The sequence below is a fragment of the Cricetulus griseus genome, chromosome 2 (assembly GCF_003668045.3).
Source record: "Cricetulus griseus strain 17A/GY chromosome 2, alternate assembly CriGri-PICRH-1.0, whole genome shotgun sequence".
Classification (NCBI taxonomy): Eukaryota; Metazoa; Chordata; class Mammalia; order Rodentia; family Cricetidae; genus Cricetulus; species Cricetulus griseus.
Genome location: NC_048595.1, coordinates 330724804 through 330740888, shown reverse-complemented (window position 1 = coordinate 330740888; position 16085 = coordinate 330724804). Strand labels below are relative to the sequence as shown.

Genomic DNA, 16085 nt, shown 5'->3' with positions numbered 1-16085 from the left:
CTATGTTAAATCAATAAATAGAGCCGCTAAGTGGGTAAAGGTACATGCTGCCAAGCCTGATAACTTCAATTCAATCCCTGACCCCACAAGTGGAAGGAGAGAACCTGACCTCTACATGTATACTGTAGCATGTGCACCAAGCATATGCACACTAAATGAATGTAATTTTATTTGTTTGTTTATTTGGTTTTTTTTTTTTTTGAAACAGGGTTTCTCTGTTTAACCTTGGCTTTTCTGGAACTCACTCTGTAGGTCAGGCTGGCTTCGAACTCACAGAGTTCCACCTGCCTCTGCCTCCCAAGCGTTGGGATTAAAGGTGTGTGCTACCACTGCCTAACTTTAATTTTTTAATTAGTTAACAAATTATGCAAAACCCTAAAACACATATTTGCTATCTTATCAGGCAATCCTACTCCTAGAAATTAATAATATTGAAGATAGTATTTTGTAAAAAATCATTACTTTTCTGTAACAACACTGATATTCTACCAGATTATCAGAATATTAAAAATATATTTTAAAATTAATATTCACTGTATATATGTATATGTGTGTGTGCTGGTAGTGGTAGGGTTAGAACTCAGGACTTTCCACGAGGCAGGCAGGTGCTCTACCAGTTTTGAAGCCTCACTTTATTTCTTAAAGCACTTTTAAGTTTACTTAAAATCTGAGCAGAAAATAAATGCTCCCACATACACTCTCTCTACTATCACCACTCCTGCTTGTCTTATAAACACCTTACATTGGCCCAGCACATTTGCTATAACTAAAGAACCATTATTAGCACACTGATAGTAACTAAAGCCTGTGGTTCACTTTAGGACTCATTCTTAGTTCTGTGTGCAGTGATGCATATGTAGGGCCACACATCCACCATCATAGTATCATACAGAATAGTTTCATTGCCCTAAAAATCCTTTGCTTTAGGTGCTTCTTTTATCCTCCCCTTACCCCATTTATCTTTGTACTGGCTCTATAGTCTTATATTTCCATAATATCATAGTTGATATCATAAAATACATAGCCTTTTCAGATGGGCTTCTTGTATTTAGCAATATGCACTTAGGGTTCTTTATTGGCTCTTCATGCTTTGATGGCATATTTCCTTGGATTTTGTAGTTTTTGTCCTTGCAGGCCTAAGGACACAACCCAGGCCTTGCCCATGCTAGGCAAGTGCTCTAGCACTGAGCTACATCCCAGCCTACTTGTTTCTATGTGTCACCAGATATAAATATTCCATGTGTGGAATATTCCAATACCACAGTTCATTTATCCATTCAACTACTGAAAAGCATCTTCTTGTTTTAAATTTAAGCAATTAGGAATAAAAGTGCTACAGATGTGTGTGCAGGGTTTATTGTTGTTGTTGTTGTTTTTGTTGTTGTTTTATGTGACTAGAAGTTTTCAACTCATTAGGGTAAATACTTAGGAGCACAATTTCTGTAACCTATCTATGGTCAGACTAAATTAACTTCATAAGAAACTGCCAAAGTGTCTTCCAAAGTAGCTATACCATTTTCTGTACCATTTGGTCTTGAATTTTCACTATTCTTGCAGGGGGTGGGGGGGGGCAATGGAACCCAGTTTGATTTGGTTTGATTTGACACTGAGCATCCTTTCACAGTGGATTTACCATAGTCTATTTTCTCTAATTGAGTTCTCTTCAGACCTCCAGTCTACTTTTAATTGGGTTGCTTTCACTCCACCCCTCCCTTTTTAGCCCCACCCATCCCCCAGCTATTTAGCCAGGCTGGCCTTGAACTGGATGTCGTCCTGCTTTAGCTTCCCAAGCCCAGGATTACAGGTAAATGACTACACCCAGCTAGGGTTGTTTTCTCAGGGTTGACTTCTAAAGTTCTTAATATATCTTAAACTGTGGTCTTCATCAGGTTGGGAAAAGCATTCCAAAACACACCTGTCTGTGCATTCACTCTCTCTCTCTCTCTCTCTCTCTCTCTCTCTCTCTCTCTCTCTCTCTCATCTCTCTCTCTCCTTCCTTCTTTTTTTTTGAGACAGGGTTTCTCTGTGAAGCCCTGGAACTCGCTCTGTAGACCAGGCTAGCCTCAAATCACAGAGATCCACCTGCCTCTGTCTCCTGAGTGCTGTGATTAAAGGCATGCACCACCACTGTCTATATCACTTTCTTAACAATGTCTTTCAAAGTACAACTTTTATTTTAATGAAGTTCAGTTTGCCAATCATCTCCTCATGGATCTACCTAAACCTTCCTTAATGTATACCCAAAGGCAGAATTATTTTTAATGACCAAAAAATTTTTACAACTACATGGTGGCCAGTTGGAGTTATTTTAAAGAAACTCTGTCTTTAAAAATAACATTATTTTTAAAGCAAATACCACAAATTCAGCCAATTTCCTAGGACCTAAATTTAAAAAACAAAAAGGTAAAGTTCATAGCTTCCTCAGCTAGTTTTCAAAACAGCGTTTATAAAAAAGAAAACAAGTTAATGACTATTAATGCATATGCCTTTATTTCGCTTTTTTCTAAAGTAAAATAAGACAGACTAGAATCTCCTGTTGACCTAGATAGATTTAACTGTCAACTGTCACAGCAAGGAGACACCTGAGGAGGGAGTCTCAGTTGAGGGACTGCTCAGATCAGATGGGCCTGTGGACTTGTCTGAAGGGGACTGGTGAAGGAGGGCCTAACACCCTGTAGGCAACAACCTTCCCTGAAGGTGCTCCTGCATTGTATAAGAAAGCTAGCTAAGCATGAGTCTATGAGTGAGACAGCAAATAGTGTTCCTCCACAGTCTCTGTGTTAAATTCTTGCTTGAGTTCTGCCTAACCTCTGTCAATAATAGATTGTGACCTAGAAGTGTAAGGCAACTAAACCCTTTCCTCCCCTAAGGAACTTTTTGGTCAGAGTATTGTGTCACAGTTCAGAATGGAAACTAGAACACATAGAAGCTGGTATCCAAATAGTATGTTGCTCACCACACTTGGGTTTCTTTTTAAAAATTCAAAAGAAAAAAAATAAGTCACTTTTAAAATGCAAATTTTTTACCATATAAAATCTTTATTACCCACTAAATTATACAAGATGTGTATATATAGCTAGGTCAAACATGAATAATACATGTAAATGAAAAACAAAATATCTTCTATATGACATATTACACATAATTAAAACAAATTTATCCTAGAAATAGTAAAGAAGTATTTTTGCATTAGTTCATAAGAAACTAGCTAAACATTGATTCTTCAAGTTTCTTAAATTTGTATTAACATGTTTTCCCAAGTGAGTTCCAACAACAAACTCACAAAAATTCATACCAAGAATTCAAAGGTTCATATCAAGTTTTTCTCACTAGTTTAAAGAAAATTACATACCTTAGTATTATTGATCTCCATTCCAATTGCTTAATATTTGGGTATTTATTGTGATCACTTATTTCAAAAATATTTGTTAAATAAAAAGGGCATAAAGCTGAATTTACAGTTTTCTCATAATGAAATAAAAACTGTCACACTAAATAGCACTGAAATGTTACTAGTTTTCATCAAGTAGTAAAATAAAGGTTACTGCTTTTTTATTGATCTACTTTATAAATTTTATTCATGAATTATTTTATTTCTGTAATTAAGAAAAAGATAAAATGTACCAAACCCTGCAATTGAAAGTTAACTTCCTGAGCCTCAAGCAATACTAAACAGGTTTATAAAAACTTGATCTGACAACAGTTGCCTGAAACAATAGCTACAAAAAAACACCTTGTACTCCATCAAGTACAGTGGCACTGTTTATTGGCACTTAAGTGACAGTTCTGCAAGCTTCTCTCCACACAGTTCACAATCCTGGTGCCTCAACTAGATAATGCTAGTTGTGGTTTTACTGTTCCTTAGGGAAAATTATCTCTGGAAACTAAATTCTTAATCCCAATTTTTCACCTCTTTTATTTTAAAGTTGTTAACTCATATCTGAATTTTAAGTATACAGAAGTATATATCTTGAAATATAGTAAAAATCATGGTTGTTTAGCCACTGGACTACTATTCTGAAGACTATTCAGGGAAGAAGAAAACTTACAATGAAAAAGACAAACTTGCCAGGCAGTGGTGGCTCACACCTTTAATCCCAGCACTCAGGAGGCAGAGGTAGCTAGATCTCTGTGAGTTCGAGGCCAGCCTGGTCTACAGAACAGGTGCCAGGACTGTTACACAGAGAAATCCTGTCTCAAAAAACCAAAAACAAAACAAAACAATGAAAAAAAAAAAAACAGGAAAGAAAAGCCAGCCAATCCTGCTGGAGGACAAGGCTGCTGAGCTGACTGGAACTCTAAAAGTTTAGACACACCCAAGGAGCTGCTGAGCTGACAAGACCCAAGAGGACACTGGAGAAATACACAGTAGGCCCTCGGCACTCTAAGACATACAAGAAGATAAGTCTTAGCTCTGTTCCTTTTCTTCTATTTCCAAGTCTTATAAAAATATATGTGCCTGAAATCCCAGGACTTAGTAAATAGAAGCAGAAGGACTAGAAGTCTCAGACCAGCATGGACTACATGGGACCTATTTCAGACAGACAAAGACAGATGGTGAGGCTTAGAAATCCAAACCAAGTGTAAAGCAAATAGGCACAACACTCCAAGTGGCAGTCTTAATTCAGTTTGTGAATGCTAACATTGGATGGAAGTTTCTAGTAACCTAAAACAGTAAAACCCAATACTCCAAGTTGGTGACCTCAAATATCACAACTTTAAAATAGTGATAGCCTTAGGCATTAAGACTTTACTTACAATCTTTATCTTTTCAAATTTAGAAAGTACATATTTTTGTGATCTCAATTGTCAGCCAATTGATGATAAAGCAAAATCTTGGTTTGGGCTTAGCCATGAAATCGCTTACTAGAGCTGAGCAGTAGCAGAGCAGTACCTCTTCATTTGTATCCTGAGAAGAGTTGGTACAATGACTTCAAGCTGTTTTAAGTAGCATACATCTTTGACTGGAAAATCACCATTCTCCAGGAATAAACAGTGGAACTCTTTCCTTCAGCAACCATTTTACATAGTAACACTAGTAAAGGTAGGGCTTGAATTTATCCCCACCCCAAAGCCATCACTTCATCCAACCTCCAGCACAACAAGCCACCACTACCTGCTTAGTAATTTACTTACAGAGGAAATGGGTAAGCCAAGCCCCACTATGACGAGCAAAATGGATCTGACGGTACTGTCATGGTATGGATACTTGATGCTGTTGTCAGTACAGAAAAAGCCTCTCTGAAATGGATATATTTGGCCCAAATTTAGAACAGCCATAGGCAGGGCAGCTGTTGGGGAAGGGAAAAAAAAGACACATATAATTACATTCAATTCACTTTTTTACGGAGGAGAGGGTATGGGAAGTAAATCTTAACTAAACTCTGTCCTCTCTGGAGAAAGATTGATACTCTCCAATACCAGTGGAAAGGTTAATGGGACTACATAACAACTGCACATTCAAAACTGATTCTCTTGTTTTCCCTGGCCTCTCATCTCAGGTACAATCAGAAAAGAAGCTACCAGGGAAAAGATCAAAATATGTCCACAGAAAAATAAAGCTGAGAATGCAGGCAAATTTTCTATTTTACATTCTATAATTAATTCTATTCAATTTAATAGCTTAGTATCCTAAATAAGTTTAAGGAAAAAGACAAACTAACATACATGAATTTAATAATAGCATAATATTTGAAGGATATGTAAGTAAAAATCTGTTTCACATTACAATAAAGTTCAAAGAAAACCTTTTAAGTATATTTGATAATAAAACTAGAAAGGAACAAACCCTTATTCCCCAAGACAAACAAAAAGTGGCTTTTACTGGTCTTGGCAGTACTTCAAAACTACTGTAACATGGCCCAGCATTAAACTTTAACATGCCTCAGCCTCCCAGGTATCTAGGTCTACAGGCACACACCATGTTACCTGGCTGGCAGTTTCTAAATATGTTCCAATTGACACTGATTCAGGTTTTGCTTTATACAATTCAAACACTGAAGTATCTGCTCACTCATTATATATGCAATACTAGGCTAGGCCAGGTACAGAAAACTAATTTGTGCAAACAGGTTCAAGATCTAGGCTGTATGTCTAAAAACAGAATGTACATTTGAGAGCTTGTTTAAAAAGAAATACCAACATAGACTTTTCTCAAGGGAGAGTAACAAAACTGTTCCCTATCTTGACTGTGATAGTAATTCTAGTAACTATCATTACTGCACACACATCCAAAAAGAAATAAAAAGCAGAGGTTACAAACAATGGAGCACAGGCAACAGGAGGCACAGGAGGGAGCAAAGGCAGCACCAGAGCTGCAGCAAGAGCAGAGGAAACCAGGAAGGGAACGTTTCGACCACACTACATGCTCACACATGCCAAGCACCGGGCTACACAGATGGACTCAATCCTTATCTCAGCTCTGTGAAGTAACTATCATTGGAGGCCACTGTTCACTACAGTTACTTATTGACGTTTAAGGAAGAGAAGAATGGTGCTGAAACTTCAAGTGGGGACATCCAGGATTCTAATACCAGCTACTCCCCCAATCAGTGTGCACATGTTCTCTATGGATACAAGTGATGCAGCTGCAGTAAAAAGTTAGAACTGTGTCGATGAAGACAGACTGGAGGCAGTGGGTCTGTCCTTTAAAAAAAATGCTTGTTCAGTAAAATATATCTGTTCATGATGAAACCTCACGGTTAGAAGAACATCTGTGATGCTAATTATCTCTGATTCTGCAAGTTTGAGGTTTTAATGACAGTATGAGGGCTCCAGGTTGTGTTTACTAAAGGGTTTTGAGTTTAAAATCTGGTCTATGAAAGAATTTATCTCATAGGAAATAAAAACCAGTTTTCTTTTGGTCAAAGTCAGTAACAGCAAAATAAGTATTTTAGAAGTTAACACCTAAAACAGTGAGAGAGGAAAAGGAAGTATTTAACACGTCTTTGAAATAATTCAGAAGTTGAGTGATAGTGTCAACTATCAAAACAGAAAGGACTAATGTTCTGAATATAGGAATGACACAACCTGAAGGCTGCACACAGCTGCTGAGGCAGACTTGAAGGTGACACTTTGGAGTAGAGAGACTGGTCACCCTATGACAGAAATGTGAATGAAGTTGTAAGGAGTTCATTCACGGTGAACATGTGTTAGCTCAGTATTGAGAGTTATTTATTGCCTTTGGGTTCACTCTCACTTCCTTATAGCTGTCAGCCTTGTCTTCCACTCCTCTCATAGCCCTTAAGGCTCCAATCACACTGAACTACTATGCTCTTGAAACCCTGGGTGTCTTCACATATTCTCAGTCCTCTATTGGTGAGAGCTGCCGGTTCCCTTCCCTTCAAGATAAGTTAGGGTGTCCCCTACCTGTCCCATGGCACTGTGAACAACTAACCTGCTTTCTTACACTCTTCCAGCAACTCTAGAAGCAGATACTATTTTTATTATTGTTGTACCTTTGAATCAGGTACAACATAGTTAGAGTGGAATAGAGATGTGTAAGCATTCAAAATAAAGAGGATAAAACAGTTCTCAAAGAAAGCATAAAGTAAGAATAATAGAGCAATCAGTCAAGAACTAATGGTCTTCATAAAAACATGAAAAGAGACTATAAAAGGAGGAAGGGTGGCTGATTATACACTCTAGAGGACAGGGAACATGTCTCTCTTGTGTAGCATGTACTGACCATTCTCTGAAAACATGAATGAACACTAGAAAAGGGCAGTGTTATACTACAAAAGCCAAAGCTTGAAGGGCCTTGTAGCTAGTTATCTAGGTAAGTGCGGGATGTCAAATGCCCACATTAAGGAGAATGAGAACTCAGTAAAGACAATGAGGTCTGAGGGGAAGGTCATTAACTCAACAATGTTCCTTTTTGAAAGTGGCTTTCTATTCTTTGACAGTTTTATACCTGTATTTAATGGGTTTTAGTCATCTCCACCTCTCATTTCCCTCACAGCATCCTCCTCCCACTGAAACCCTTCTTTTCAACATGAATTTAGGGAGCTGAGGCAGAAGAATCATAAGTTCAAGACAAACCTGGGTTTACACCATAAGACCCTATCTCAAAAATAAATATTCTTGTTGAGTGTGGAAGAGCACACATTTAATCCCAGCACACTGGAGGCAGGGTAGAAGGGTCTCTGTAAATTCAAGGCTAGCCTGGTCTATGTAGTGAATTCCAGGTAGGCCAAGATGATACAATGAGACCCTATCTCAAAATATAAACTTTTTAAAAGATCCTTTATTTGCTATAGGCTTTGTAATGGTAATATTCTAAGGGAGAAATGGAGAGTTGCATGTTCAAATCAGTGTTACAGAAGTATCTTCTGAAAACAAACTTTCAGGAAGCAAGCACATTCTTTCCTTAATATCTAAAGAATATAGATATGTGCAGGGAGAAATCCTGATTAGAGGTACTGCTGACCACGCCCGCTTGGGCCTGGGTCAGCGGTACCTGTGACCAGGCCCTACCGGGCATGGTCAACGGTACCTCTAATCAAGATTTCTCCCTACAGATATGCTTTTTAAGTTTTAAAAATTATTTGTTTTAACCAGGGTGGTGGTGGCACATGCCTTTAATCCCAGCACTTGGGAGGCAGAGACAAGTGGATCTCTGTGAGTTTGAGACCAGCCTGGTCTACAAGAGCTAGTTCTAGGAAAGGCTCCAAAGCTACACAGAGAAACCCTGTCTCAAAAAAATTATTTGTTTTATGTGTATGAGTATTTTGCCTGCATGTACATATGTGCACCACATATGTGTCTGGCACCTAAGAGGGTGCTGGATCCCCTGAAAATGGAGTTATGGATGGTTGTGAGCTACCATAGGGGTGATGGGAATCAAATCTGGGTCCTTTCCAAGAGCAACAAGTACTGAGTCATCTCTCCAGTCCCCACAGATATTATGATTGACACTAACAATAATTCTAGATACTTTTCTCCTCGTCAAAATTCCATACGAGAACTCATTTAAGAATTCTGTGATGCTCATCCATATGCTATTATTTGTCACAGTATAGATTTGTATAGCTCATGTGTACATTACTATCAGAAAGCAGGTCTTCACAGACTGCAGATGTATTTCCAGTGCATAGTCTCCCTTCTTCACTCAGCATAAGAGGCTGCACAGACAATCAACAACTCTCCCCCCTCTGCCTTCAGTTAGGTTTAGTCAGCAGGGATGGAGAAGCTGGCACTGGCAAGAGCCAGAGGATGGGAGCACAGAAATAGGCAGGTGTTTCTCTGGTTCCCTCTAGCAGGCTCACTATGGGTTTAATCTCTAATCTAGGATCACAGTTGCTATCCAGTCACCCCCTAAATCAGCTCCTTCTAGGGAGCTCCTAACTCAACCACTCCTTCTCTTCAAAACTTGGTTTTTAAAAAAAAAAAACTTCTGAAGCCCATGATAACCTTGTGTAACAACAAATGTATATCCTAAAAAGGTTTACATAATTTTCCTTTCTTAAAAGGTTCAAATTCAAACCAGGCATGGTGGCTTTTAATCCCAGAGGATTAATACCAGAGGCAGAGGCAAGCAGATCTGTGTGAGTTCGAGGCCAGCCTGATATACAGAGTGAGTTCCAGAACAGCCAGGGCTACAGAGAAACCCTGTCTCAATAAAAAAAGCATGTTCAAAAAAATCATAAAACAAAATAACAATGCAGCAAGGAATCTGAAATTCAAGAATAGGCTAGAGGTATGGCTCAGTTTCAGAAAACTTGCTGGGCATACATGAAATCCTGATTTAATTTCTAGCAATACCACATGTGCACATGTTCTCTCTCTCTCTCTCTCTCTCTCTCTCTCTCTCTCTCTCTCTCTCTCTCACACACACACACACACACACACACAAAAAAAAAAAAAAAAACACACACAAACACACACACACACACACACACACACACACACACACACACACACACACACACACGGGAGGGGGGAATTTGTACAAGGGAACACTTTCAATTCCACACACTACTCTTTCTCAAGCTTGTTTTTCCACTCAGAACAAACTGCTAACAAAGATGAACAGACTGAACAGAGTCATGTTAATTACTAATGCAAACTTATAATTTACAAATTCCCAGAATCCTGAAATCCTGAAGTCAATTTCCGTAGGGCCTAGCATCACCTCTGAACAAAGCTTCAGCTGTGACTACTATAGAAGTGCTTCTCGAAGCAGGGGCCCTCAGTGAAAAACCGAAGTCAGGGACCCAATTGCACCTTCTTAACTGACCCACCCCCAAACAGAATTCTACATCCTTTAGCAGGAAAGAAAATTAAAAAAAAAAATAAGATGAACAAGAGATGCTAAAGAGCAAACAGTAATCTTGCTTCAAAGTAAGACCTAACAAATAAACAATCAGCTCCAGACTCAGCCCCTGTATTCTCCAGAATATAGGAACTGTATTACAACACATAAGCCTGGTGGTGGTGGTGGTGGTGGCACACGCCTTTAATCCCAGCACTTGGGAGGCAGAGGCAGGAGGATCTCTGTGAGTTCGAGACCAGCCTGGTCTACAAAAGCTAGTTCCAGGACAGCCTCCAAAGCCACAGAGAAACCCTGTCTCGAAAAACCATGTGTGTGTGTGTGTGTGTGTGTGTGTGTGTGTGTGTGTGTGTGTGTGTGTGTATGTGTGTGTATGAACCATATATGGTGCATATTATAAGATGCAGAGCTGCTGCATGTATGTTACATGCACCACATGACTGTCTGCAGATGTCAGAAGAGGACATCAGATCCATTGGAACTAGAGTTGTGAGCCACCATGTGGGTGCTAGAAACTAAAGCCAGGACCGTGTAAAAGTTAAGTACTATTAACTGCTGAGCCATCTTGCTACCCCTTGAAACACAAACAGGTTTAAAAGAAAGATTTGTTTCACACAGAAAAGATTTACAGCACAGTTGTCTGTGGATATTTACTGAGTTTCACCACACAATAACAATAACTGGCTGTTAGGCTTACATGATGCCTCAGAGATAGACACTGAAATAAGTACCTTTTAGAGCAATGGTTCTCAACCTTCCTAATGCTGCAACCCTCATGTTGTGGTGGCCACAACCACAAAATTATTTATGTTGCTACTTCATAACTGTAATTTTGCTACTGTTATGAATTGTAATGTAAATATCTGATATACAGGATATCTGCTCATGGGTCACGACCCATGGGTTGAGAACCACTGTTCTAGGGGTTTTCTCACACAACTTTTGAGATCTACTGCATAATTATAACCATAATAACCATATCACCTAAAACTAGTAAGTCAAAACTGAAAATCTAACTTATTTGGACATGCTTATACAAAAGTAGAAATAATCTTGAGGCTCAGCAGGTTGGTAGAATGGGTGACTTTAGTCACCACTTCCTGAATGATCTTATACTGATGCTCAGGAAGGCAATCACAAAGGGAGGTGCTATCTTTATAGTTACAGGAAGAGCACAGGGATGCTACTCTAGTGAGTCAGAGTCAGCTATAGGCATACGCTGAGGAAAGATCAAGGCCAGCCTGGGCTGTACAGCAAGACCCTATCTTAAAACAAGCACAAAGTCTCAAAGTTACCAATTACTAATAAAGCATATTAATATAAGCCATCTTTAGTTTAATGGGAAGCAGAGGAAAGAAAATAGTGCAGAGCAATATTAGCCAATGGAAATGATAGAACAAATGTCCAATACAGTAGCCCATGACAATATGAGAATAGGAGCACTTTATATGTGGCTAGTGTGACTTAAGTATTGACTTTTAATTATAATTCATTTAATCATTTAATTTCTTTTTTCTTTTTTCCTTTTTTTTTTTTTTTTTTTTTTTTTGGTTTTTTTGAGACAGGGCTTCTCTGTGTAGCTTGGAGCCTATCCTGGCACTTGCTCTGAAGACCAGGCTGGCCTCGAACTCACAGAGATCCGCCTGCCTCTGCCTCCCAAGTGCTGGTAATTTCAATAATTATAATTAAAACTATTCCTATTTTTCAAATATGAGGAACACAGCAATTAAGGATATATTCATATAGTATTTGGCATCTTATACCACATTTCTACAAATATGTAAAAGAATAGTTCGAGCCATGTATATTGGTTCAGGCCTATAATCTGACACTTATGAAGATGAGGAAGAGGAATGCCAGGCCATCCTAGGCTACAAGACCCTGTTTCAAAACAAACAAATCTCAGAATCAAAAAGCTGAAAGAAAAAGAAATTAATTAAACAAGTATCAATCCAGTAGCTTATTTTTTTAAGAGCACAAGAAAATAAAAGGAATATAAAACAGAAACTAAATAGAAAACAAACAAACAAAAAAGAAAGATTGAAAATGAGGTGTGTAGCATGTGTTGGCGGGTGGTGCATTTATAGGTTTATTAAATGGCTGGTTATAATTTAGCTTTAAAATGGGGGAGGGGAACAAAGCTAAAGCAAAGTATTAAAAAATTTATTATTGGGGCTGGAAAGATGTCTCATGGTTAAGAGCACTGGCTGCTTTTCCAGAGGACACAGGTTCAATTCCCAGCACCCACATGGCAGCTCACAATTGTTTGTAAATCCAGTCCCAGAGAATCCAATACCTTTACACATATGTGTAGGCAAAACACCAAGGCACATTAAATAAAAACTAAATAAAAATTTTAAAAAACTTCTAAAAATTATCACTAATAGTATCTCTTAGCTAAACAGTGTCAGAAACTAATAGACACTGCCTCTCCAGAGTAGCCAGTGGCCGAGTGTGTAGTAGGGTAGGTAGCAGGGAGGACAAGATCCTAACACAATGTGTCTCTTCATACTCTTCCTCACACCAGCTGTCCTCTAGGAATGGAGTCTGACCACCAAGGGAATGGGTTTCCTGGAAGAATGAGAGGCCCAGCTCCATTCTATAACCTGATGAACCTAAGCAGCTCTGCATGCACTCACAAACCTAACTCTCTTCTGTTGACTAGTCTGTATATGGAGGTGGTGATGCTCTATGTGACCCTGGGACAGCTTCCTACCACACTCAGGCCATCTTGATGCCTAAGTACTCTACTGCAAACAATGGGAGGGAACTGTAAAACCTAAGCAAAATCTACAATATTAAACAGTCAGGAAGTTGCTTCTAGACTAATGTTTCACCAAAAAGGAAATAAAATACATTCCATTGGTGGTAAATCAGCTTATGTAAATTTGACCATGTTTGCACATTTTTGCATTTTTTTGTAGGAACTCCACAGATTGTGAAGCATGCATCCACACACCCTTTAATTCTCTCCTTTTAGCTGTTGAGGTCAAAAGTCGATTTTTTGGCTCTTAACTGCTTTGTGTTCTCTGAATTGCTCTTAGAAAGTGCTATTTATTCCCACCTTACGGAATGTTCTTTTGTGTCCAATTCTGTTTTGACAAAATAAAATTTCTTACTTTCTTTCCAAACAGGGATAACAAAAATCTTTCCAGAGTCATGTGAAACATCCTCCTACTGATCAACTGTTATGTGCTAGTTCTGAGCATGCGTGTAAATCAAAGGACAACTTGCAGGAGCTGCTGCTCTCCTACTACATGGGTTCTGGGGCTCAAACTCAAGTCCTCAGACTTGACAGCAAACACCTTTATCCACTGAGCCATCTTGCTGGCCCTAAACATACATGTATTCTTGACCAAAGGTGAATTGGTGACAGCTGTACTTCAGCACCAAGAGTTCTGAAGGTAGAGGTGAAAAGGGCAAGTGGGAGGAGTCAGTGTTATAGAGCACTGGTTCAGAAATGAGTGTTCAGAAATGAATGCAAGGGGCAAAGAACAAGGCACCCTCAGCTTTCAGACACACCTGCATTCTCCACTGACTTGCAGCACCGCCTCTCTATGGTCAGCTGTCTGATTCTACTTTAAAAGCTGTCTACCCCCTTTCTCCCTCATTGGGACAAAGGAGAGAAAGCAAGTGAAGTCACATAGATCTGCCTACAGAGTGTTGGGTGGGATTAAAGAGGTGCACCACCATGCCCAGCTCAAAATAAATCTTTTTTTTTTAAAGAACAAAGTTAAAGCCTTCTTTGTTTTAATTGGAGGGTTGTGCATGTTGGTAGGTATATGCTTATAACCCATCACTTCTGGCAGAAGTAAGAGGACTGCTACAATTTGGAGATTTGCTTAGAATACATAGCAAATTCCAGGCCAATCAAGACTATATACAAGATTATCAAAAAAGACACATGGATATAAGAATAACACAGAAAAGATATAAAACCACAGTGTGGAAAGGGCAGCAATGGGATTACAAATGATACAAATTTTCTTTTGTGGTCTTTTTAGATTTTATTAATTATAAATTGATTTTAGAAAATCTAGAAGTCACAGAATATTTATTTGGGTTTTTTTTTTGGCTTTTTTTTTTTTTTTTTGAAACAGGGCTTTTCTGTATTGCTTTGGAGCCTGTCCTAGAACTCGCTCTGTAGACCAGGCTGGCCTCAAACTCACAGAGATCCACTTGCCTCTGCCTCCCTAGTGCTGGAATTAAAGGTGTGCACCACTCGTGTCCGGCATCACAGAATATTTTTAAAGAAAAAAAGGAGAACTCAATAATTGGCAGCATTCCATATCATCCAAGATTTAAATATGGAAAATAAGGAAATATGCAGATTGTACCAAATATTTATACAGTGAAAAGAATGTCCAAAGTCAAAAGAAAGAAGGGGAAGAAAGGGGGAGTGTAAAAGGGTAATGTACAGTTTTTGAAATGAGACCTCACTGTATTGCCTAGGCTGACCCCAGACTTGCAATCTTCTCTCAGCCTTCCACATGGCTAGGATTACAGGCATGTACCACCACATGTCTCTAAAAGATAAATTGTTTTCTTTTGAGACAGCATTGCTCTGTAGCTCAAGCTGGCCTAGAACTTACAGCAATCTACCTGCTTTGTACTTTCAAGTGCTTGATCACAGGTATGAGCTACCACCCACCTGAAAATGTCATTTTTAAATTGGAAAATTCATTGCAGTTCCATAGGTACACTCATCAAATACTGTAAACACACATCTGGCCATCTTGTCAACAGCCAACAAGCACATAGTGCAGGAAGTTACCCAACAGAATATTCCCTTTGAAGTACAGTCTCCAGAGGTTAGTCTCTGGTTTAAAGATGTGATCTATAAGGTTTGTCTACATATTAATTAAACTTGTAAAACAAAGAGCTAGGTATCTAGGAAGAATACCTTATTAAGGTACTTCTCGCTATGAGAGAACTAACAGTACTTGACTCAGCAAGCCCACTCACAAAACTCCATGAACCAATGAAGTCTTCTTTACCAGCAGTAAGAAAGAAATCAGTTCCTCCCATCAACATAAAGGCCTATATTCACTATTACACCAATTCTTTGATAAAGCTGTTAAAATTCAAATGCTCATAAAAATTCTAGGGTTGTCATCTACAAGACCTAATATGTAAATGTCTCAGAAGTTGTATAGGGTATCAGTGAGAACAAATTTTAAAATCTTTAAGGAGATTGCTTCAGTCACCAAACTTACAGAAATCAGACTGACTTGATTCACTATTGAGATACAAAATTAGTTATCTTGGTGCTTAAAATATGTGTAGAAAAATTTCAAGAACTCTTCAAATAAGGCAGGTTGCTCAGTAAAATTTGCCTAGCATGCTAGAAGTCAAGCATCCAACTGTAGGGAGAATACAAACAATCAAATGAGATCCAGACCTGAGACTTTACACCCTGAGACCTAATATAGTTACATACCACCAATTTTTTTAAATGCCTTTCAAATCTTCAGAGAATTTACATGGGATGGGTTTAGTCTGAAATTATGCCAAGTAGCAAACATCCAGAAACTAAAATAACATTTACTAACTTTAGTGTCTCAGAAATATAAAAAACTCTTACTTTGGGAAGAAGTCATCAAATTGGCATATCTAAATTAGTACACTATTTACAACACACACACACACACACACACACACACACACACACACACACGCACACACAAACTCACAGAGATCCACCTGCCTCTGCCTCCTGAGTGCTGGGATTAAAGGCATGCACCACCACCGCCCGGCCAGGCCACACACACACTTTTTTAATGCACACAAATTCTCATTCTCTCTCTCTCTCTCT

At 38.7% G+C, this 16085-nt stretch overlaps 1 protein-coding gene across 3 annotated transcripts in view; it reads right to left on the bottom strand.

Moving 5' to 3' along the window:
• Positions 1-16085, bottom strand: part of Plpp1 (phospholipid phosphatase 1) — a 59360-nt gene that overhangs the window by 25188 nt on the left and 18087 nt on the right. For 2 of the 3 annotated variants that reach the window (XM_027401454.2, XM_027401456.2), the window contains exon 2: positions 5137-5291. The exons of the other annotated variant lie outside the window; for it this stretch is intronic. In XM_027401454.2, the coding sequence (XP_027257255.1) occupies positions 5137-5291 (155 nt within the window). The remainder of the gene's footprint in view (positions 1-5136; positions 5292-16085) is intronic. 3 annotated transcript variants of the gene reach the window in all.